Below are 25418 nucleotides of genomic sequence, written 5' to 3'. Positions count from 1 at the left end.
CGGCAGTTTAATATATACAGTGTATCTACACCACACAGGTGTACAACTTGTATCCATGTTATTATTATTCAAGTTGGTATATTATTAATGTTGCAAATAATTGGTATAAATAAGTAAATAGATACACACACACATATGTATATATACATATATATATGTATACGCATACACACATGTATACACACCCACACGTATATATACACACGCATATACCCATACATATACATACATACGCACATACAGGTTATATAATGATAATAATAATAGTAAAAATCTAATACTAAACTCTAAACTAACTAACTAAACTAAACTCTCTCTCTCTCTCTCTCTCTCTCTCTCTCTCTTTTTCTTCTCATCCCCATCTCTCTCCATGTCTGGCCCCCCTCTTACCTTATCACCCCCCCCCCACACACACACACACACACACACACACACACACACCACTCTGCCTGCGCATGGGAGGGCAGCTCCCAAGAAGAGCCGATAATGTCAGGATTTGTGCCTACATGAATATCAGCACACATTCCAGAATATGATTTTCCCACTCTCTTTCAGCGTCCCCTGGGAGAGAGGGAGGGAGAGAGGGAGGGGGGAAGGAAGGAAGGAAAAATAAACATAATCAAAGAGTCTCTCTCTCTTCTCCTTCTCCTCGCCACCCATCAGACAGTAATTTCACACTGCATGATCTGTTCCCTCTCATTACACGGAGGCATTTAATTGGCTGTGCCCTCGCCCTCGTGAAGACTCGGGAGTCCACTGAAAGGATATAGGTTGCAGTTTATATATTAAGCCCTGTGGCGATGCCTCGTTGGTGTTTTTACCCTGCGGAATTACCCCAATTCAGAGTAAGCAGAACAAGACAGCCCCCTTTACCAGGTAGCATGTGGGGGTTAGCGACTACCATGTGGAGGTTAGCAGCTAGCATTTGGACGTTAGCCGCTAGCATGTGGACTTTAGCAGCTAGAATGTAGACATTAGCGGTTAACCTGTGGAGGTTAGTGGTTACCCGTTAGCATGGAGGCACTGGGGTGTCAAGGGGAACAGGGCCATGATTTTGGACCCCACATACCCCTCTCCGAGAGTGGATGTGGGTTTGTGGCAATGGTTATCCGCTGTGGATGAAACCCACGTTTTGACTTGATCCTTGTTGCCTAGTGCCCCCGCAAGCCAGAAATTAGACCAAGGCAAATAACCTTAAACCCATCAATGAGATTTGTGACCTTCATGGAAAAATTCTACTCTAGCTTGCACACATACATATGTAAACGTAGTCACACACCTACAAATACATAAATCTGGCACCTGCAATTGTACCCACACCCACACACATTATGCATGTATTCTGAAACAATCTCATGGCCTCACATTCAAAGGCTGCATATTCTCATATGCATTGGAAACATGCATGCTAACATACACGCACACACATACGCCAGCTACAGCACCCATACTACATCTCCCCTCATGGATACTAGAGAGGGACAGCATTCCAGTAATCAGGGTCATAATCACACCCTCTCCAGCACCCAATCCCTGCCTCCCAATTGGCCCAGAGCACTGATGACTCTCCAGGGGTCGCAGAGTCAAAAGAGTGTCCAGCCTGTTGAGGCTTGTGTGTACAGTGGCCTTTGGCCCAGATTACTAGTGAGCACGGGCTGTAGTAGATTCCCAGCTCGTCGAAGCTGGGTGCCATCAGCTTAATGTACGTTAATGGCATCGCAGCATAGCCTGACAGGACAGGCGTAGTGGAAGTAGAGAGAGATGCAGAATGAATCAGACTACCGGCCTATCATTCCTGTTTTCCTGAAGGACCCCGAAGACATGCTTCAACGGTATGGAGGGGAGAGAGAGAGATGGACAAATGTATATATGTAAATATATGTATTATATATATATATATATATATATATATATATATATATATATATATATATAGAGAGAGAGAGAGAGAGAGAGAGAGAGAGAAAGAGAGAGGTATATAGAGTGATGGGTAGGTAAAACAGAGAGGTGAGAGAAGGTCAGTGACAGAGGAAGGCAGAGACAGAGAGGACTGATGTATAGGGCTTCAGAGGAGCAGGTGAGGGATGTAGAGATAGAGAGAGAGGAGGAGGAGAGAGAGACAGACAGACAGACAATGAGATATCTCCACGGGGACCGGAAAGCGGATCAAGTTCTAGATTGGTACACAGTGTAAAATTATGTTTGCCGAGCGCAGATGTAATTTCCAAAAGTAATAGCGTAGTTCTAATCCTTGGAATAGGATTGGGTCGTGTCAAATGCTTGACTTGAGTCAAATGTGTGACCTCAACTTTTTTTTGTTTGTTTTATACCTCAAAGTTTTGGAGCAAAAGGTTGAGCTGTGCAGGATAGTTGAATGTCAAGTGAAAGTCCATCAGTTGACTTTACTCCACTCAACCCTCTTTGTGCCTCAGTCAAAACTCACAAGCAAAGAAGAAAATCCACCTGAATCCTGGGATACAGGGGAGCTCAGAAGCAATCGCTCGGCCATATGACATCCGTAAAGTTTTATCGCTCCACACAACTCCATTTGTGGTTTCGCTGTCTTTGTAAACAGGGGAGAGATAAAAAAAAAACTAGAAATCAGATTGGCTAACTGTGGCCATGCATGTAATATCTCTTCCTGGTTGATGGTAAGCCCTCACACTAAAACAGGCAGCTTCTCTTCTTAGGCTCAGTGGAATGAGATAAAACACCATCTGCAATAGGGAAGGTCATTAGAGCAAATTGAAACGTAAGCGCGCTGGTGAAACAATAATCAACAAAGCAGGTGGTTGCAGAGCCATTGTTTTTGGGTTGTACAATTGTGTACCCCTGATTCCCAAGGGAGAGATATGGGTTTGAATCCTCTATTTGTAATAGCAACAAGCAAATTGTTATAATCACGGAGGTACGTGTAAGAAGTGTGTTCATGTGACAGATACCCCTGCATAGTGTTCTGGTTGCGGGTGCTGTGCTGTTGACGTCATCTCAGTGTGAGACGGGTCATTGCCTCCAGTTGGCTTTGCAGAATTAATGGCGTTTGACAGTGAATGGGATTAGAAATAAGACTCAGATCCAGTGAAGGAGAGATGAGGAAAAAAATTCAAGCTGTGACAACCTATCAGCAAACAAATCCACAGGATTTCCTTGCTTGTTGGAGATGTGTGTGTCGATGTCCCACCAGTGGTTCAGGCAGTAGGCAGAAGGCTTCTAAACGAGAATTTGGTTTCATCTTACAGATAATAACAGTAAACCAGACAACATCTAAGCAGAATCAATGAAGGATACCGTTCTGACTTGCATTGTGAAAAAACACAATTGGTTTTGTTTTTTTGTACACTCACTCACATCTTCTGAAAGGTATAGGACATTTAGCAGGGCTTTCATTTCGCTTTGTCGTTTGGACATAAGCAAGACTGACAGTACTTGATGAGCTGTCTCCAAGCATGTGGAAGACAAGTCGTCTGTTACTGAGATTTAAATGTAGCAAAACAAAGCATCAACTGTATTTTGACTTTATAACAAAAAAAAAGTACAAATGTATCCACTTGTAAAATAAGAGTATTGACTTCTTCCTAGACTTAAAATATCCGAACGGTTAAAAATACAATTGCTCAACATTACAGAGGTCAGCATCAGTTCATTGAGCTAGCAGGGCCATTAGCGTTAGCTTACTACGGATATTGACATACTGTAAACAAAGACAACCACTTCTTGGTCAATACGGCGCACCTTGGTATCCTTGATACAGGATACCCAGACCATCCACCAGCGTACTTCAGATGGAGGCAGTGCCACTTTCATGGGGTTTGAGACAGTTCCACCTCCAATAACTACAGGAGAAAGCTTTAGCATTAGCCTTCATCGTTAGCTTAGCATTTCTGGAGACGCAACCGGGAGGCTGTCAGTGGATTCCAGAATCCTGTAGACCTGCTAGCACTAGTCAGCTGGCCTCTCCACATGCAAGGCCAATCTATCCAGGGGTCAGTGCACTACAACTGTACAAGATCCAGAAGTATCGGGCGAATGATAATTAAATTGTCTTCCCCGGCTAGATATGGATTAATAATCGCCCACTAATGCCCTTGTGACATTTTGCAGTATCGACTCAATACTGTTCAGCGCGGCGCGCCAATAATTATGACGCCAAGCATTCTTCATTTTTGGCGTAATGAGCATTATGGGAGCTGGCTTGGCCTTCGCCTAAGAACGGGGGAGGAGCGGACGAGGGGAACGAGAGAGCGAGGAGGAGGGATGAGGATCTGCCTCAGACGCCAACCGTTAGGGCTCGTTCCCAACGTATCAGAGCTCAGCATTGTCCTCTCGCACCAATCCCTAGCCACCGTCAACCCAAGCCACATCCATCGACTGCTCGACGAGGAGAGGATATTGTACACAGACAGGGAACGGCCACCAACTGTCACACTGTAAATAGAAAAGGAAGAGACATGGGTGGGCAGGGCGCCACGACCCCACCTCGTCCTCCTTCACGCCATCTGCGAGCGTTCCTCCCCTGGCGCAACTGGCACCAGCCTTTGTGTACTTCCTCCTTTGTCCTCGCGCTTGCTAAAGTTTAATTAGCTTATTTACTTGATCCCTGCCTCACGCTGTTTCATTCCAGGGGACCGGGCAGATAGGGTTTCACACAGGGGCCTCTGCAAGATAAAAAGTTGGGGGACAAAAGATGATAAATGTCGTCGAGCGGGGGCCAGAATGCAATCTGGTCTCGGCGATGCAGAGATGCTCTAATGGCTTCCAGCAAGGAAGGGGGCCAGGCACTGTCGAGATGGCAACGTTGATAAATGGACCCGGCCTAGCTGTAAAGACTGTAGGCTAGACACAGACAAAGAAAGAACCAGGGAAAAAGAGGGGGGGGGGGGGAACTAAGATGGGCATGAAATGGAAGCCAATTCCTTTGGACTCGAACCTCCAGCACCCCGAGTTTGATAAATTCAGTCTGCCAGGTCCAGAGAGGGAACTTGTTTTTAGGGAAGCATAAGCCGTCCCCACCCCCCCCCCCCACCCCCCCTCCCTTTACCCTCGCCCAAGCTTGAGAGGCTGGGAAAAGTTTGTACAGTGTCGTGGCACGGGTAGAGTGATTCATGAGTGTGACCTCAGCCTACATGCAACAGGGGAACAACAAACGCTTTTGGAATGAATAAATCTCTGAAACATATTGCAAACAAACCCCCAAAAATAAATCATGATTTTCTTTTTGTTTTATGTCCCTATGCTCTGCAGAGACTAAAGCTATTTGACAAGTAAACAAACCATATATGGACACTTCCTGTCTGTCAGGGCGGCAATTGGATGTGGCTGAAATCTTCTGACTAGGGGCTTTGCTGACAGGTGTCATACCAGACCAGTCACGCACGCCGTGCACGTTTGCAAATTAATGAGACGCTGCGCTCGTTGGCACAGTGCCCAATTCCACGTGTCAGTTTGTAAAATGGTGACAGTCTCACTGACCCGCCTCACAAACACACACACACACATAGCAGGCTGCAATTTCCTTCTCTGCTGCCAGAAGTTTTAGGAATAGGAAAAATCCCCTTGCCCAATTACGCAAGAACAATGGATCATGGAAGTGCTGTCGTAGACTGAGCCATGTCTCAGGATTGCTCTGTGAGATATAGACTGCCATGGAATCATCTTCTTTCCAACCATATACCAATGCATGGTTGGTCAACTGGTGTCTACACCAAAAACATGATGAGTAGAGACATTTATTACAATGGATTTCCATTGAAACCTTTCTCTCTCCTCTTGCTAATGTGCATGTCACTGTGTTCCTCTGCCAAAACAGAATGACTTGGGGCTTTTTTCGACTTTCATGGAAAACGTAACATTGGGAATAATAGAAATTATGCAACAGTGCAAGAAGCTTAAGGGTCTTTACATTACAACCAAAATTGAAATCAGATAGTTGTACAATAAATACACAATCCTAAAGCAACTTAAATTATGTATGTATATTTTTTTTGAGGTAGGGTTGATCAATTGCATAGTACACACATGCACACTTCCACACACACACAGACACACACACACACAGAGTTTCTCCCGAGTCCATTAATGCATGCAAATGTTTGTCTTGTTTGTTGACTTGCTGCTGACTTACCGCTGCTCTCTCAACGGTGTTTGATCAATGAACAGAGTCTAGCCCTGTAGAGTCAGTGGCGTGACCCTTCCGGAACAGTCCAAAGGCCAAATCTCCAGTTCCCAACAGCATTAGAAACACAACCACTAGAAACAACGGATGATCAGGTTTTCGCTTGAGAGCTCTCACTGGCCGTGCACTGTCACCTCGCAGCACCTCACTTCCCACTAGAAAGGTTTCTTATTATTTATTACACCATGTATATCTGTAGCTGTCCATTTCCCTTCATACTGCACGCAGGTCATGTGTCTAGTGTTGCCAAGCAGCAGTCGAATGCTGGAGGCAGGAGTTGTCTTGAACGCTCCCTCGTTCTATCTGACAGCTTAACAATCTAGTCGAATGAGGAAATGCTGTTCTGCAAACATAATAATGATCTTTTAATTATCGGCGTCATGAGAAGTCTTAGGTAAGTAATTTAGGTGACATTACAACAGTGACAGGCAGATTTGAAACACAACAAGGTTGTTTTCCTGTTTGGTAAGATATGTTTGTCTACCCAAAGCAAACAGCCCTCTGGAGTTCCATTTTAACGAGGTTAACAGGTGACAAGTTTTGGAGAAGACACCCGGTACGACACACGCAAAACGTGTAGGTCGTCAGAGGGCTGATGTGCGCGCACACACACACGTACAAACACACACACATACAAACACACAAACAAAAGGGGTGTAGCAACACAATGACGTCAACACACACTCTCCATCTTTTACGTTCTATCTATGGCACTGTCACGGTCACACAGGCAATGAACTTAGATAGTCGACTTTAAATTGATGTGGGGCTCCAGATTCCTGTGTGTTATTAATATGTTGGTCCCCCTAAAAGTCTCTGTGTTTGGGCATTGTAGTCCTCCAATCTGAAATCCCCCATCCCTCTTATCTAATGTCAACCTTCCAGGGTTTACGTGGCCTTTGAAATACACAACCGTCCTGTGGAAAACGCACACACGCGCTGCTGTGTATTTGCCGAGGCACAATTTAGCATCGAAGAACACAAAATGCTCTTGTACGTGTGAAGTTTCATCTTCGTCCCTCAAAGTGAACATTGCATTTGGACTCAATGACACATGATGCTGTTTACGTGACTGGCGGAGTTACCGAGATACATTATTCATATGACTTAATGTTGAATTGTATTGACAGTGGCATCTTCGACTGCACCTTGCCCAACTAAAATGGTGCTGATATCCAGGTAATCAAGATGTGAATCTTGAATCCATTGACCTCCGTTTTCCGGTCAGTGGTTTGATGAAATCAAAGCTAGTATTAGCATAATGATCTATGTTGTAGAGTCCTTTCGGTGAATCGAAGCGGCAACGGTGTAAGTGTATAAATTGAACATGAATCCGTTGAATGCGGTTGTATTAAGGTTATCAAAGGTCACCATCTCCAGTGATTAAGAGAGATAATCTGCGGTAGTCGAAGTAGTCATCACGCCACTTATCATTCCTCATGAGGCTACCCAGAGCTTTGTCTGAAGCTAGGGTATTTAGCATGGAGCTCGTTTTTCATCCCTTCCCTCCCGCACCTTCCTGTATTTCACTGCGACACGCTGCATGTCCCCGCCAGTCCAGCAGCGCAAGCTAATGTGTGTCATTTTCAACTCGCTCAGGAGAGTGCGTGGCGATGTCACAACAAAGCCTCTAATGGCAGCCAGACGCATTCGCGGGGCACCTCGTGCATCCCGGGCGCCGGCGCATCGCAGGGCGTGTGGTGAAAGGCTGAGGTTGCCAGCGCTGATTGTTCAGCGGCAGTATTACGGCTGCCCTCCCGCAAGGATGGTGCCCTTTCGGATGGGGTGGTGCCGGTGTCTGTGTGTGTGTGTGTGTACGGGGAAGGGGGGGGAGTCGGAGGGGAGCATAGAGTTTTTGTGTTACCCTAATGGAATACGTATGGGGCTCCAGGCAGCTGTTCACCCAGGGGTGTGCGCTCCTCCTGAAAGGTGCTCTACCAGGAAAACACATTCCCCATCAGCAAAACGGAGTGGCATTTTTTGGGGGGTTGTTTTCCCCCCCCCCCACCCCCCCACCCCCTCCGCCTCATGCACACCTTCCCCTTCCATCTTTCCTCTCGACGCCGTAAAGTTAATGGCCTGTGAAAGGTCACATTGGTCTCGCAGCGACCTGCTTGCGGCTGGGTTTGCTTGCCTCCGACGCGCCATCCCATTGAGGACCACTACTGGGGGGTGGTGGGCTTGGGGGGTGGGGGGGTGGGGGGGGTGTTCGCTGGGAGGGACACAGATGCTTTCTCCTGGGGGAGGGAGATGCCCCCGTTGGTTTGTTTGTTGGTTTGTCTGGTGAAGCCCCCCCCCCCCCCCCCCCCCACACACACACACACACATCACGATGACTTCATAACCGGCTACCCCTGTTATGCAGTACCTGGATGTTCGTAGAACAAAAGGCTGATCGTTCAAGAGGCTGAGGCCAGGGTTGGGTTTGAGCTGAAGCAGTTGTTGCTGCTGTTTTGGTTCCTGCCTTTCTTTTGTCTCGTGGTAATGTACTGCAAGCTCCTTGAGATGAAATGGTTTAAAGGGGTAAAGTGTGTGAAGTGTCATTCAGTGCTATTGTTATCATCCATTGTTCTATTAGATTGCTTCACAGAGTTTTATGGATATTTTCAGTGTTCTTGAGTGTTGAGGTCACTGGCATACGTGTGGAGCGAGCTGGTCCATTGTAGAAGCCAGTGAAAATAATGTGTGTGGAATGTCATTTTTCATGGCCTGACAACTGGTACCCATTGGAAATGGCTTGGCACCGGTTGGCCATAAAATTTGAGTCCATTTATACACACAATGTCGAAGCCCTGGAATCATTTGTTCAACATAATCCATCTGTGCTCTATGGAAACAAATATGAGGTGAGCTTTTCCGCACAGTGGTCGAGTGCAAAGACAATTAGGAGAGTAATTCATGTATTTCTTTATTTATTTCCATTTTTTCCCCCAGTAATATGTTATGCCTATGTTTAGTGCAATTCATGTTGCATCAGCAGAGAATCATGCAGTTCAGTGATTCTTGTTTCATACATAACATGTCATCTTCCTGGCTTTACCGACTACAGTGCATCTATAATGTGATGCCAAAGTTGAGTTGAATGAGTATTATGGATCATTCGATACAATTGATTGTAATCAAAGAGATATTGATGATTGGGCAAATAGTTGACTTTTATAACAATGAATTACAATCCTGGTAAACCGCCAAATCATAACACATCATGTTAAATCAGAATATCTGTGTGTTCTATGCATGGCCATTTTGACAACGTCAAAAAAAAAAACATTGGTTATTATTTGGCGGCATTTGTAATAGCTTTTCATGTCCACAAACCCTTTGCATTAAAAGGATTGGCCATTTTGGACTCGTGCTGCCATTTAATGAATCGTTCCATTGCCTGGTGGATAACAGAATGAACTCATGCATTTTGTTTAAGTGGCTGCCACCGACTATCCTATCAGATAATTAACTTTTGCAAATACACTGCACAGACTACCAAGCAGAGTGAGCCACACAATTAGAATTACTTATCTATTCAGACTCTTATTTTCACCCATCACAGACCCAACACAAACAGACAAACAAATCACAATTTCCCAGCCAACCGGTATTTCTCAGAAGCCTTATCCATCAGCTGGCACCGATTCCAATATTCATGCACAAATTAATAAACAATGAATGATTCAAGGTATACAGGGGGGAAAAAATGTGGGGGAAAAAATAAATAAGTCAAAACGGTTCTTGGTATTTTTCTTCGTCTCTCCATTGAACAAACTAAGGCCAGACATTGGGACTTCCAATCAGCTGTGTTCCTGTTCCCTTGAATCCATCCAAAGCTGAAGTCTTTACGTCGACATCCGCGCCATTCAGTATTTATGCCCTTCCTTCTGTTTGGTTTCCTCCGCAGAGGGAGGTTGCTTTCATGTGCGCGTCGCCACGGTGGCGATGTGGGTCCCTCTCTTTAAACGGCCTGGGCCGTAGGAACAAAGCCATCTGCTAGAGCGGGACTTTTTATTAAGTGACAAACGGGATCGCTCTCTCTCGCTAATCTGTCTCTTGGGAGGTGGTGTGAACGTGTTGCACACTGAGTGTGTGTGTGAGAGAGAGAGAGAGAGAGAGAGAGAGAGAGAGAGAGAGAGAGAGAGAGAGAGAGAGAGAGAGAGAGAGAGAGAGAGAGAGAGAGAGAGAGAGAGAGAGAGAGAGAGAGAGAGAGAGAGAGAGAGAGAGAGAGAGGGTTATTCCCTGATTAGATGTTCGTTCCATAGTTTACACCGTAGGATACTTAGAGCCCACCTGGAATGTTCAATCTCCAGAAACAAGCATCTGAAGACTGTGTGGAAAAACCTCCACTGCAGACCATGTGAGGATAGATATCACATGAGGTATTTGGTATCAGGTAGGATAGTTCAGTAACAAACAGCTTTTTTTTAAGTAGAAGGGCTGCACCCACAACTGCTCAGTCACTAGTACAGCCACTGTTGGGTGTTTAATCAGGTAATCTGGATGGCTCGTGACCTGCTGCTGTGGAAGTAAAAACACATCCTGTCTACTCCGAATGTAGGATTGTGCTTGTGTGTGTGTGTGTGTGTGTGTGTCTGTGTCTCTGTGTTCCACGGAGAAGGAAGGACTCGCAAGTCGGATGGCGAATCCGGGACAAGAACAGCATCCCTCCTTTCCCAACATCATCCCTTCTTTTCTTCTCTTTTGTGCAGATTGGCCCTGCTCCTGGGGCCCTTGGCCCTGAACCACAGGCCCCACATAACAGTGCCACAGAGCAGAACTAATTCATCCTGACTTAGGAAGGAGAAAGAGCCGGTGAATTTGTATGGGCTGAAAGACGTGGAGAGGAGAGAAGACTGTTGGCAGGGTCGTCTTGCCATATGCCCCCCCGGTACTATAGCCATTAAAAGCACAATTGCTCTCAAAAACATGTTGTTCAATCACCAATGTGGTGGCTCATTCACTGTGGCAAAAAAAAAAGGCCTTATAAAATGCCATAGTCACAAAGTGTGTTCTCTCCACCCAGTTCACCTAGAGATTTGAACTCGAATTTTGGAACCCTTTCCTAATCCCGTCCCAAATTTGTGTTCGCCCCAACAAAGAAACAGGATTGATGTTGAGACACAGAGCTACTTTACTGATCACCTGCCTACATTTCAGGAGTTCCAAGAAGGGGGGAGAGGGGGGTTCTTGTGATCCTCATTACGTGTGACAAGCCGTGTGATGGATACAGGGGAGCAAGCCCCATCACCGAACTGTATTAAAACCTCCGCAGTGAATTAATGTACTATTCCTGATCCAGTAATTAACAATCATTCGGGGGCCATATCCCTTTTCAAGTAATCACTAATTGCAATAAGAATTTCAGTTCCATTTAAGGCGAGATTACCAATGAGCATGCAATGCAAATCAACGAATGGTTCTAATTAAGCTCTCTCTGTCTTTCTCTCTGTCTCTCTTTCGCTTTCCTTCCCTCCTCTCTTTCTTCACTCTCGCTCACTCTCTGTCTCTCTCTCTCTCTGCCTGGCCTTTTGTGAACACACAACGACGGGTTTGTTTTCTCGCGAGCACATAAAGGCCGTTATTATCACTGCTGTGCAGATAGAAAGCGGTTTTGTGCTGCTGGAAATTGCTAGACAGGAATACCATGCGTGTCCCCTCCTGTTCGTAATGTTTGGGGGGGTTGAGACTCGGCAGGCTTTGTGTGTAGTCAAAGCCGTGCCTCTTGTTTATGTATATTTGTTTACCACCTATTGTTTTATTCAAGAGAAAAACGTTGATTCATACTGCGATCTTGACTGATCTATTTGTAGTGACTCATAGCTCATTGAATGTTCAGATGTAATACTGTAATTTCCCATCTATTCACCTTATTGTTACTCGATTTGGTGCCCGTTTTCATATATATTGGCAGCCGTGTGTCACCAATGTATTGTATTGTACTGTATTTACGTCCTAACTGTTGACTCTTAAGCTAACTTTCTAGTGTCAGACACCGCACCACTCTCTCTACCCCTCATCTAATCAAAATGGCCGCCCTGAATTTGTCTGCCCAGGCAGGTGTGTGATAATTCATCAATATTTCCTAACTGATACCGTCTGACTTGAAGACGTCAAGTGAGGTTAATGGCATCTTTAAATGCTCCTTTCTTCCCCTAACTGTCCAAAAGGGCCAGGTATTTGTCAGACTGCCACCCAAAGTGTTAGGATTAATTATAACCCTCCTCAACAGACACCCTCCCCACACCGCACCCCACTAAGGAAAGTTTCAGTGAGAGAAATGGGCCTCATGCAAATGATATTGAATATGTCACTCAGTATAATTGTGAAAACTGAACAGTTCTGAACTGGATGTCTGCCTGGTTGGAGATTCCAGCAGAAACTAATTTTATTACTATTCCTCCCCCCTTCCACTGGATTCAAAGACTTTAATAGCTTGGCAGTAAAAACGCTACTTATGTCACAATATAATAATTATATATTTGTATTAATACTTTAAATTTGAATTATATTTGTCATTCCCTTAATATGTTGTCTTTTAAATATTTCATTTTCACAACCCCCTAAACCTACCTAAACAAAAAAGACATATAAATGCACTAACCCTAGTTCCAATACTAGGACTGTATCTTAATTAACACCAGGTTGCAGGTAGATAAACAAAAATATTGTTTGAATTCAGGAACGCATGCAATAACATTCCTAGCAAGAGACTGCTCTGTCTTAGGCCAGATCCTCTGAGCTTTGAGAAAACCAATGTGTGATTTTCTCAGCTTCCTGACAAGCCCCAAACTGCAACTGTCTAAGAGCGAAGGCCGCATTTTAGGTTAATCTTCCATAATGCCCCACATCAGAGCCCGGTCTTAACTGTTGATCCCACCATGACCTCATTGGTGGATCAGACCTCTACTTTGCGTACGCTGTACAGAGGATGGCTGGCGGGGGCATCTTGAAACAAAGCACTTGAGAGAAACTCAGGAAAAGCCATCGCATCACACAGAGATTGTCATGGATAAGGATCTGCTCAGAAGAACTACCAGGTAAAGAGGCCGCAGGGTCCGGAGAGATCATGTCCCAGACCACCGGCTTTGTGAAAACGCCTCCATCGCCCTCAAGGTCCTCCATAAAACTCCACTGGCAGCCATGAAACCATCGACCTCGGCCCCCTAGTAAGTGCCCCCTCCAGTAAGGACAGAGCAGAGGCTTTCAGTCACCAAATTATTAATATGGCGTCTACCCACATTAAATTGAAGAAAAAAGCGGGGAGAGCGCTGGAAAGGCTCTGGAGCGTGGCTTCCCTTTCATTAACTTAGTGAAACAGACAGGGTTATATAATGACCCCATGAGAGAACACAAAGCACGGAGGCTCACGTCACCAACCTTTTTTAGCCTGCTCCTGGCTTTACACTTTTCATTTGTTTGTGGCTGACAGCTTAGCAGCGGCTTAGCCGTTGCTAGCCTCTGTATTAATTCAGGTAGAATAAGGCTACTACTGTATGTAGTAAGCTAGCAAGAAGAAGGAAAAAAAAAGATAGCGAAGGAGTTGGATTATTTAATTAGTTTGTACAGCAAAGCCCCTTGTATATGTTGACTCCAAAAGCAATTTCCATGTACTTGTTGGGTTGCTTGGTGGGAAGCTTTGAAGCTGCTATTTTGTCAGACTTTTGATCAAAACAGCAATATTTGATGTAATGTATATAGCTTATGAATTTGTGTCCTGCGTACATACACCAATGCAAACAATATAGTCTTTTGGGAGATTTGGCATTTTTATCTTTGATCTGCAATATTATTTACCTACCCACTTTTTAAAAGGAAAAATAGGATTACAGTGGCTATGAATTCCCCAGTTTGTGTCATGCAGGGTGAAGCACTCCATGTGGATATCTTTATTTATGAGCCATTAGTCTCCTGAAAAACCATAAGAGCAGGATACTGTTGGCAGGTCGTGAGTATGGCCTCCGGTGGATGGTTCTCCTGTCCTGTTGAGGATCTCGGCACTCAAATCTAACTTTAGACAGAAAACAGCAGCTGTAGCCACACAACTGAACTGCCTGGTCTCGCTCTCTCTCTCGCTCTCTCTCTCTCTCTATCTCTCTCTCTCTCCCCCTCTCCCTTCTTTGAAATGTATCTCTTTCCTATGGAATATCTATAATTATCTGAGAACAAATCTATCTATTATCTGTAACAAATGACCTGTTTGTATGTTTAGTTTTACAGATTGGTCAATTAAATACTTAGGGTTTGTTGAACTCAGGCTACAAGCAATTTGGAAAACTTTTAATTGGGTGTATGCGGGGTCTGCTACATGCGATGTGTCCCAACCCTTCTGAAGACGTGGGTGTGATCACAGGAAAAAAGCCCAGGACTGTGAAAACACAATTTTCCTCCACGTCACGCCTCAATCACTCCCCATTGTGCGCCGACTTCTCCCTTCATCTCACCTTCCCCGGCAAAGCAGCATGCACGCCACCGCGCAGTCTATCACAGCCCACGCGGGAGACGAGCCGAGGGCTAATGGATGGCCCGGCAGAACATGGGCCCCAACAGCATATCAATTACCCATCAGCCCCCGCTCAGCGTCCTGGACGCCGCCAGCCGCCCCACCCCCTCCCTCTCAGCCGAGTGCAGATGACGTGCAAATGCAGATATAGGATTATTTTCTCTCTCTCTTTTTTCTTTTCTTTCGCGCTGACAAATTGCGTTCTGCAGACTTGGCCGCACACCTGTCGGATCTGTCAGTGTGTGTGTGTGTGCGTGTGTGAGAGAGAGGGACGTGGAGATCTGGTGATTTCTCTGTCTTTTCTGCCCAGTGGAGGCCCAGCTGCCAGCCTGTTTAGCTGCCTGCCCCTTTTGATTGCCGACAGTGCGACTTATGTCACCTCAACCTGAGAACCTGCTGGTTAATTTGTCCACCTTCTGTATTCTGCTGGATATTACAGTAGGGGGGGAGTGGGGGGAGGAAGCAGGACAGAATGACAGACAAACACACACATAAGCCACCCCCCTCCCACACACACAGACTGAAATACACAACACACACTGCAACACGCTCACACTCAAATGTGCACGCCCACGCACATGCGCACACACACACACACATCCGCACACACAGAGCAGATTTGGTGATTCAGCCGTCCCTGCTATTACTGCAGCTGTGTGGCCTCTAATGGCCCACTAAAGTGATTGATAAAAGGCAAGCAGTTGGTCCATGCAGAGACAGATGGAGCAACACCTCACGCTGAGCCGGCTAGTTAGACTGAGAGGCAGAGCAGAGAGAACGGGAGGTCTCAACCTGCCCAGCTATGCCGTCTGCAAACACCTACCCAAAACTTCTTTGTTTTGGAGATATTGGATTCACATTGGAATCAAATTTAGATTCGAATGTAGACAGTTCTAGCGCTTAGGATGCTATCTTTATTCTCTTCCCTCCCTGTCTGCTTCCAAGAGCGATTACCCACTCATACTTGTTTTGATCTGTTGATCGTTTTGATCTGACACGTCGAAATACAATGTCATTATTTGAACAGATCATGAGGTAATCTTCCAACTCGTGGAATCACCAGCAATTGATCATACAATGGTTGAAGTGTTTCAGTGATAATTCAGTGATACAGAGGACTTTCCTTTCTACCACGTAATGAGTATTCATGATGCATGTTATTACATTACGGCATTGAGTAATATTTAGTCTGACGAACTGACATTTGTCTCCAAATGGTTTAACCGTCACTTTGAGATATAGCTAAGCATATCAATGGCCGTTATTTGCATACTGTAGACCCTGCACGCTTTTATTTGAGCAAACTGTACAACGGACAAAAAATACCCTGCAAACATTACAGCCATAATGCAGTGGGTGGACACATGTACGGACAGCAGACAAAGAAAATGCTGTTTTCCTATTCTCTCTCTCTCTTTTTCTGCCCCTCTTTCCCCTGCATTTTTTACATTTCTTTCCTCATTGCCTTTACACTTGACTTGTTGCGTTGAATCGAGGTGCCAATTAGGCCTCGGAGAAACCTATGCATGGCCTAACAGACTTGCCCGGGCCCCTATCAAGTGCGTGTCTCATTTGCGCAGGACACAACCTCCATGCCAAGTGGGTGGTTTTCGAGGGATTAACAATGTGCTCTGTCGAGATGCTCTCCACACACCACTAGTCAGCCCTGAGAGGCCAGGCAGGAAGGCTTTTTTTCCCAAATGAGGTAAATTGAGACACTGTACTGAGCCTAAAACCAGAGAGCAGACACATTTCTCTGCAGAAGCCAGTATGACTCTGACTGCGGTTAGCGTTAGCATGCCAGCTGCACAGAGCAATGCTAAGCATCAATCATTACCTGCCTTCTGTTCCTGTGTAATGGTTTGGGAAATGGCGGCCCTTCTCATTAGACCAAATGGAGGGGTGAGGGTCCACAAGATGTACGCCCAGCGGTATCATATACAGCGGTATCATATATACCTGCACACATTCCGACAAGCTGATACGAAACAGCTTGCTTTGATGAATGGCCCCGAGCACTGGATGAAATGAATATGAACCGGCTCGATCGGTTTTCTCAGAATGTGACTCGTTTTCATCCACAGGAAGTGATGAAAGGTTTCTGTGCCAGACTTGTGAGTGCTCGAAACTTAGACTGAGCATATTTCACCTTTATCCAATCAATGATGTAGCATATGTGGCAAATTGCTAGGTTGTTTTAACACTAATTAGAGAGAACTCTTTGTGAAGATGCATATGAAGAGTGAAATCAAAGACACTTTGAACTAGATTTTGAATCTACTGTAAAATAATAGGTCCAAACAAAACCCAAACTATATTTAATGAGCTGTCATTTGAATATTTTTGAAAATTTGCTTTTAAGAGTGGTGGAATTCCAACCAGCATTGGTTAAAAAGCAGATAGCCCTGAACTTAGAAAATGTGTGGTTGGAACTTTTTGGGGGCATTTCTTAGTTGCTTCTGTTGTTCTTTGATGAATGACAAGAAAATAAAGGTTAACAATCATACAAATCTTTCCTGTGATCACTTCTATGTGCTTTTCCACTCTAAATTGAGCCTTCAGCACAACACGAGACATTATCTACTAGAAGGATTATCCGTATCACCTTTCGTGATGGAAACATCGGATTGTATGTTTCCCCTCACATCTGGCAACAGTGTGGCTTGACCCCCAAAGACAATCGTCTTACTGATAACATGCAAGTGCTGAAATCTGCAACTTTCTGCTGTGTGGAACTCGATAAGGGACATAAATCCCGAAATTCTTCATCCCTCCGGCACGACTCTAACCAGTTTGTTTCTCTTTCTTCCTCCCTCTCTCTCTCTCTCTCTCTCTCTCTCTCTCTCTCTCTCTCTCTCTCTCTCTCTCTCTCTCTCTCTCTCTCTCTCTCTCTCTCTCTCTCTCTCTCTCTCTCTCTCTCTCTCTCTCTTTCTCCAGCACCACCAAAGTTTTTAAGAACCCCTAATGACCAAACGGGTGTGCAAGGAGGGGTGGCGTCCTTCATCTGCCAAGCCACCGGAGATCCGCGCCCTAAGATCGTTTGGAACAAGAAGGGGAAGAAAGTCAGCAACCAGAGATTTGAGGTATTAGGTCTATTGTTCTGATGTAAAATGCTCGACAAAAACCAGAATGCTTCACCCGTGCTTTTGGTCAGCCCCCATCTTCCATTGGCCCTCCCCCCCCCTCCCCCTTCCCTCCACTCCCTCCCTCTCCATATTCCATCCTGCCATCCAGCCCCTGCTTGGCCCTAACTTGCCACCACGCATTAGCAGGCTCTAATAACTATGCTTGCCATGCTTTTAACATGCATGGGTTTTAATGAGGGAGTACGCGACACTCTGGGGACAGATTTGCAATTAAAAGAAAGGAAAGGCAGAGCGATTGGACAGCGAGAGAGGTGGAAACCAAAATGGAAGCTAGGGGATGGGGGGAAAAGACCACGTTGTGACCCAGATACCTACATTAGCATCAAGCTGTGTTTGTTTGCCTTATGCAGGACGCAGGAGTTGAGGAGCTCTGGCGCTCAGGGGCTTGTTTGCTTTGTGGCATCTCCGTCTGAATGCTTGTCCTCCCCACTTTGCTTGGCCGAGGCTTTGATTTTGCGCCCGCTTTAACCTCTGCTCGAGCACGATCCTCATGACAAATAACACATCACAGACTGAACACTGATAAGATTTCTATTAATTTCTGTGTCATTTCTTTGGAGTATCATAGCGTCACTTTTTTTTTCTTCTTCTTCTTCAAGTTTTATTTGATTTAATTCCAAACGCCATATTCGCTTGCTACTGCTCGGCACCCCCTGCTTATCAGGGCTCGGAGACCCTGTCTCGCCTCTTCCTTGCCTCTCATGCCGACAGAAATCGAATCTTATCAGAGTTCACTGCATTTGCGCCGCTCGACGTGGTGAATGCTAACACACCGGCTTTGACTCCCATGCTGCCTTTTGAGGCTCGCCGCTGGCTGCCCACACCCCCATTCCCGCCGACATCTCAACGCCCACCCCCCATGCACATGTCGCCGCCTCGCGCCTCATAACCTAACAACGAAAACACAGAGGTCTTCTCTCTTTGCCTTGCTTTGTTTTGTGTCGAAATGAGAAGAGGGAGCGTTTAATTTCCATCACATGTTCCCATGAATGCCAGATTTGTACGCTTGTAGCTTGGCCACTGAAATGTTGAGGTGTACTGCTGAGTTGGACTAACACTTGAACAGAAATGCTCTGAACGGAACAGCACTCAAGTTTGTAGACCTGTATATGAGAGTGTGTGTGTGTGTGCGTGGGTGGGTGCGTGGGTGTCTGAATCCAAGATCATTATGGGTCCGTCTATGTATAAACCTAAACTTAAAAATTGAGTTACAATACAGGGCTTTCTAGAAAAAGTGAGTATAAGATGTAGCATGCCAAGTTAGCTGAACAAGCTACAAAACACCTGTTTGTGAACATTTGATGTCGTCCGTCCTGTAGTGAGGTCCACAAGACCACACGGAGCCAACATCTTGCCACACCTGAAGAGTGATTCAATCACATCAGACAAACCTAATCAGCCCTTGTGACACCCTCAGTATGCTGATTACCCACCAAACGCCGATGCAAAGGAACCATAGAATGGGGGGGGGGGACCTCCCCAATCTACCTAATCAGCCCTCCTGCTAGCTTGCAAGCTTCAAAGGGCCTGATTTAGACAACACGTCTCCAGCGACCATTTGCTATCCGTTTCGGCGGCGATTTGAACAAAGAACATACCTTGATCAGAACTTTTGAGGAAAGTCTTGAGACTTCACCTTTACCACAAGAGTACAAGGTGGAGAATTATGAGAGGGATATTTGTGTTATGTTTGTTACTTTGTTTTAATGTTGTGTTCACTGAAATCTTGATTCTAGTAACAACTCCTTCTTCCTGAAAGATAACCACGTCATTCTTGGTATCTACACGAAGCTATCATAATAAAACAATCATTCAACTATATTTTGTAACTGTACCAAGATGTCCAGAACAATATTTGAACCATCGAATGAACCAGCCAAAGATCAGATCACACCTTTGGTAGGTGTGAAGGAAGGAGGGGGGAGTTGAGAACCCAGCTTCCCCCAATCCACATCTGACCCCAGACGGGTCCTCCCTCGAACTGTATAAAGCCCTAAGATGACCATCAATCTCTGACTCCAGCGAAACCGACCATGGCATGAACGCCATCAGGATTGGCGTTCCAAGGACGTCGCCAAGCTTCTCCTGAGATTCAACTTTATAGTGATCGCGACACTATCTGGACGTTTCAACAGAAGGACCAAAAACGCAATTCCAAATGCGACTTCACTGAGATCCCGCAGACTCAGTCACATGACCCAGCGCAGCCGCGCTGTGACTTCAGATTCTTCAAATGGACCTTTGGCGCAAACCGCCCTCAACATCATTGATCAACCCCTGATCAAACGTAACTATGGCTAACGCTCTTTCCTCCTCGACATGGCATTGGCGTGAGCTCTGTTTATGATTTGTAAGGATGTAATCACTGACTGTACAATTTCTGCCTTTCTTTAAGTTAGACCATTTCATTCTGTTCATTGAAACCAATCTCTCATATCAAACCCATAATCCAACTTTTCATAAGATCTGTTTACCTTACTTGAATAAATTCATTGTAAAGATATTTTGACGTGCGTGTTCACTGATGTTACGATTGGCTCTACTCTTAGAACGAATTCATTCCTTAAGATTAGACTGATTATTACGAAGGCTATTATTTAAATATTATTCAATAAGGTTTCCTCTATCCCTTTAACAATAAGAGGTGGTGCCCCAAGAACTACATACTTTATTATAAATTAAGTATTGCTAATCTTAAACGAGCACACCCCGCTACATAATGGCGCCCCGTGTGAGGCTAAGATAGATTGAAATGAGCAATCGTAACTTTTGTGAAACGAACTGTTAAAATAGAGCGAGCTCTAACTGTATGTAGCACCATGTATTTAATACTACTGTGCCTGGGCTACAGTGGCTGTGTGCGTATTCAATTGTTTTTCGTGAAATAGCTGCTAGTGTGTGTGTGGGACCAGCTAGCTCAAAGGAAGCGGCTAGGTTTGACCGGAGGTACGCGCGTGCTCAGAAACACCGCTGCCCCGACATTTACGTTGTAATCTGCCTCGGCCAGCTCTTCACGGAAAGTAGCATAAGAGCCTTTATTATAGCCTCTATTTTAAATAGTGTAGCTATTTGGTTAAGTGAATTAACCAACCAACTAATACGTTGGTGCACATGTCTAGTTCAGGGAAACAGACAGTAGTGCTTAGTCCTGAAGGACTTTTGTTTAGAAGCAACTAAACAACGCAGTTCTGTACACGTAACCTACCGCCACCACGAGTGTGTGTGTGGGACCAGCTAGCTCAAAGGAAGCGGCTAGGTTTGACCGGAGGTACGCGCGTGCTCAGAAACACCGCTGCCCCGACATTTACGTTGTAATCTGCCTCGGCCAGCTCTTCACGGAAAGTAGCATAAGAGCCTTTATTATAGCCTCTATTTTTAATAGTGTAGCTATTTGGTTAAGTGAATTAACCAACCAACTAATACGTTGGTGCACATGTCTAGTTCAGGGAAACAGACAGTAGTGCTTAGTCCTGAAGGACTTTTGTTTAGAAGCAACTAAACAATGCAGTTTCTACACGTAACCTATTATGCCGCCACGATAGCTTGTCGAAAAGAGCATTGACTATTCCCACAGCTAACTGTGTTTTAAAATAACAGTGGTTGCCAAACTAAAGTTACATTATTAGATGCAGTTCATCAATGTGGTTTAGTTACGTTGACTTCAAGAAGCTACTTAGTAACTATAATTGTGTAAAGTATGTACTATAATTACCTTGTACCTTTATTTGTTATTTGTATACGTCTTTGGCAGTCAATTGTAACCATAACCTAAATGAGTTTATTGAAACTAGTTTGATTTAAAAAGATTGGAAAGCCGACAACTTTCCCTCATCTAGACCCCTAGTCACAAAGCTTCAATTGCTACGGCCATTGTAAGCCACTTCAAGTGCCTCTTTTTGTTTCAATAATTTCCTCTCAACCTTTTTCCTATGTCATGTCATAGCTTAATCACTCATAGCCATGCCAATGTCTGGGGAGGGGGGGTGACATGCTGTTACGCTGCTGTGGTCTTTCTTCTCTTGTCTTCATGTCAACAGTTTCATCGACGACGGTCTATGAAAGTTGACATCCGGGGGGATGTAGTGAGGTCCACAAGACCACACGGAGCCAACATCTTGCCACACCTGAAGAGTGATTCAATCACATCAGACAAACCTAATCAGCCCTTGTGACACCCTCAGTATGCTGATTACCCACCAAACGCCGATGCAAAGGAACCATAGAATGGGGGGGGGGACCTCCCCAATCTACCTAATCAGCCCTCCTGCTAGCTTGCAAGCTTCAAAGGGCCTGATTTAGACAACACGTCTCCAGCGACCATTTGCTATCCGTTTCGGCGGCGATTTGAACAAAGAACATACCTTGATCAGAACTTTTGAGGAAAGTCTTGAGACTTCACCTTTACCACAAGAGTACAAGGTGGAGAATTATGAGAGGGATATTTGTGTTATGTTTGTTACTTTGTTTTAATGTTGTGTTCACTGAAATCTTGATTCTAGTAACAACTCCTTCTTCCTGAAAGATAACCACGTCATTCTTGGTATCTACACGAAGCTATCATAATAAAACAATCATTCAACTATATTTTGTAACTGTACCAAGATGTCCAGAACAATATTTGAACCATCGAATGAACCAGCCAAAGATCAGATCACACCTTTGGTAGGTGTGAAGGAAGGAGGGGGGAGTTGAGAACCCAGCTTCCCCCAATCCACATCTGACCCCAGACGGGTCCTCCCTCGAACTGTATAAAGCCCTAAGATGACCATCAATCTCTGACTCCAGCGAAACCGACCATGGCATGAACGCCATCAGGATTGGCGTTCCAAGGACGTCGCCAAGCTTCTCCTGAGATTCAACTTTATAGTGATCGCGACACTATCTGGACGTTTCAACAGAAGGACCAAAAACGCAATTCCAAATGCGACTTCACTGAGATCCCGCAGACTCAGTCACATGACCCAGCGCAGCCGCGCTGTGACTTCAGATTCTTCAAATGGACCTTTGGCGCAAACCGCCCTCAACATCATTGATCAACCCCTGATCAAACGTAACTATGGCTAACGCTCTTTCCTCCTCGACATGGCATTGGCGTGAGCTCTGTTTATGATTTGTAAGGATGTAATCACTGACTGTACAATTTCTGCCTTTCTTTAAGTTAGACCATTTCATTCTGTTCATTGAAACCAATCTCTCATATCAAACCCATAATCCAACTTTTCATAAGATCTGTTTACCTTACTTGAATAAATTCATTGTAAAGATATTTTGACGTGCGTGTTCACTGATGTTACGATTGGCTCTACTCTTAGAACGAATTCATTCCTTAAGATTAGACTGATTATTACGAAGGCTATTATTTAAATATTATTCAATAAGGTTTCCTCTATCCCTTTAACAATAAGAGGTGGTGCCCCAAGAACTACATACTTTATTATAAATTAAGTATTGCTAATCTTAAACGAGCACACCCCGCTACAGTCCAAAACTCTCAGTCCTGTCCTTTGAGCCACTGTTGTCACTTCATGGTACAACAATTGTCCGTTACTGTTTATCAAGCCACATTTAATTGTTTGTGCTTGTTCTGTCCCATTAATATATTTCCTGTGATGCATTTTGGGGGTTAGTGTGTTAACTTTAAGAGTGGGGCAATTCCAAATTTTGTACTCAATGTAACGGATTACAGATAATGACTGACTGTCATTTCTGGCCAAGATAATGTTAAGATTTCCCATTCTTAAAGTTAGTTGGCCACTTTAGTTATCTTCCCAATAGTTAAGTAATAAAGATAGATTTACAAAATGGGGAGCCACTGTACACTATATTGAAATATATTCATCCCCTGAATTTTAACAATCTACCTCATGTATACTCGTACAATACAGGTACTACAAATTGAATGGGCACAAAGAAGCATAGAATATAAACTGATCCAAAGCCCTAAACATATCATGGTAAAAACCCAGGATATGAACACTGCACAATTTACTCACAAACTTCTCAAATCCTGTCCCTACACAGCAAAATGTAATTGAACTCCCATATCTGCTCATGACAGCAGCCTGACCAGGCGCCAAGCTAGGACATGCTAGATTTAGATATTCGTTCATGGGAAGCACATTGTCTGAGTCACCATCCATGTCGTCTTCTGGAGTGAATGGTGTCAGTTCTGCGCAAGGTCCGTCAATAATTGTGAACAAAAAAAACTCCTTTAACATATCTTGTTTCTCGCACCTGCAGGTGATAGAGTTTGACGACGGCTCTGGTTCGGTGCTAAGAATTCAGCCCTTGCGTACGCCCCGAGATGAAGCCATATACGAATGTGTCGCCTCCAACAGTGTTGGAGAGACGAGCGCCACCACCAAACTGTCTGTTTTACGTGGTAGGTGCTAGTAACCCCTTCAAGCAAAAACGAACAAAATGCTCCTAACTCTGTTTAACTTTTACTTCCTACCACCAACCAGGTAAGCAAGCTTTGATTTGTTCTGTGTTCGTCTTGTATCTTTTTCTTTTTTTTTCTCTCATTCTGGTACAGAATGGTCAAATCTTGATGAGAATATATCACTTTTGTTGTCATTTTGAGGCCTTTCAAAGTTTCTATGTTTAGAGGCATTGATGTGTTGGAATAACTATCTGCATCTTACGGTTGTTTTGACAGACTTGCTAACACATAGCCCATTAGCAACTTAGAAGAAAAAGTTATAATTCTGAATCAAATAACACATTTGTATTATGTTTCCTGAAACAGTAATTAAAAGACAGATTCAATAATACAAAATAGAAAATTCTTAGCCCCCTGGGAGTTTAATGGAAAATTAAACAATATCCAAATCATAATCTTTTACATATTCTACATAATCTTTATATCAAGCAGAATTCATTGTTTTGCTGTGTATTATAGATTTTAATACAAACTCTAGTGTAACCACATGCAACATCAGGCTCTTCGGTTGGTTCAACCGTAGCTTTATTTATGATAACATCCACGTATTTGCATCTGTCCTGTTACTCGGGATTTCGGTGCTCCCCATTTGCACTGGGACTTGACTCATAGCATTGAATGGTAGAAGAAAGCTAGATAATATGACTTGTCAACACATTTTTGAGTATTCAGACCAGAAAGTGGTGTCAAAGATTAGGTTCAATATCAGGCACTCCACATTATTTAACTTGATTACACACAACGATTTGTTCACACGCAAATGCTACTTGGGTCCTGGGCTCAAAAGACTGTTAGCATCTTTCTAAACCATGACTTAAAAATGGCTGTAAGATGCCTCGGGTTGCCTGAATGAGGTTTGCTCCATTATGCCCATCAATTACACCACACAGTAAATGAGTTCCTATTGAATTGGGAGCTTCCACCTATAGAAAAGCGCTGGCTCTGCGACTCTGAAGCAGCGTGTCATCCTCACCCCCCCCCCCCCCCCCCCTTATCTCCCCAACGAGCCAACAAAGAGCCGTGGTGCCGTCTCCGGGGGCCGATTGAAAGGGAAAGGTGGTGGATTCTCATCCAGCTCTCCTTTGCTGTTTACACTATGCCGCGGAGAGTGTCTGTGTGTGTGTGTGTGTGTGTGTGTGTGTGTGTGAAAGAGAGATAGAGAAAGAGAGA

The 25418-nt window shown here is 44.6% G+C and overlaps 1 protein-coding gene across 36 annotated transcripts in view; it reads left to right on the top strand.

The window, feature by feature from the left end:
* The window catches only part of LOC134009783 (receptor-type tyrosine-protein phosphatase delta-like), a 209177-nt gene that overhangs the window by 112822 nt on the left and 70937 nt on the right, over positions 1-25418 (top strand). For all 36 annotated transcript variants that reach the window (XM_062449460.1, XM_062449458.1, XM_062449453.1 and 33 more), the window contains 2 exons: positions 17598-17743; positions 24047-24188. In XM_062449460.1, coding sequence (XP_062305444.1) covers positions 17598-17743; positions 24047-24188 — 288 coding nt within the window. The remainder of the gene's footprint in view (positions 1-17597; positions 17744-24046; positions 24189-25418) is intronic.

Source organism: Osmerus eperlanus, chromosome 23, assembly GCF_963692335.1.
Source record: "Osmerus eperlanus chromosome 23, fOsmEpe2.1, whole genome shotgun sequence".
NCBI classification, from domain to species: Eukaryota; Metazoa; Chordata; class Actinopteri; order Osmeriformes; family Osmeridae; genus Osmerus; species Osmerus eperlanus.
Note: the sequence above shows the minus strand (reverse complement) of the source record. Positions and strands in the feature narration are given on the sequence as shown.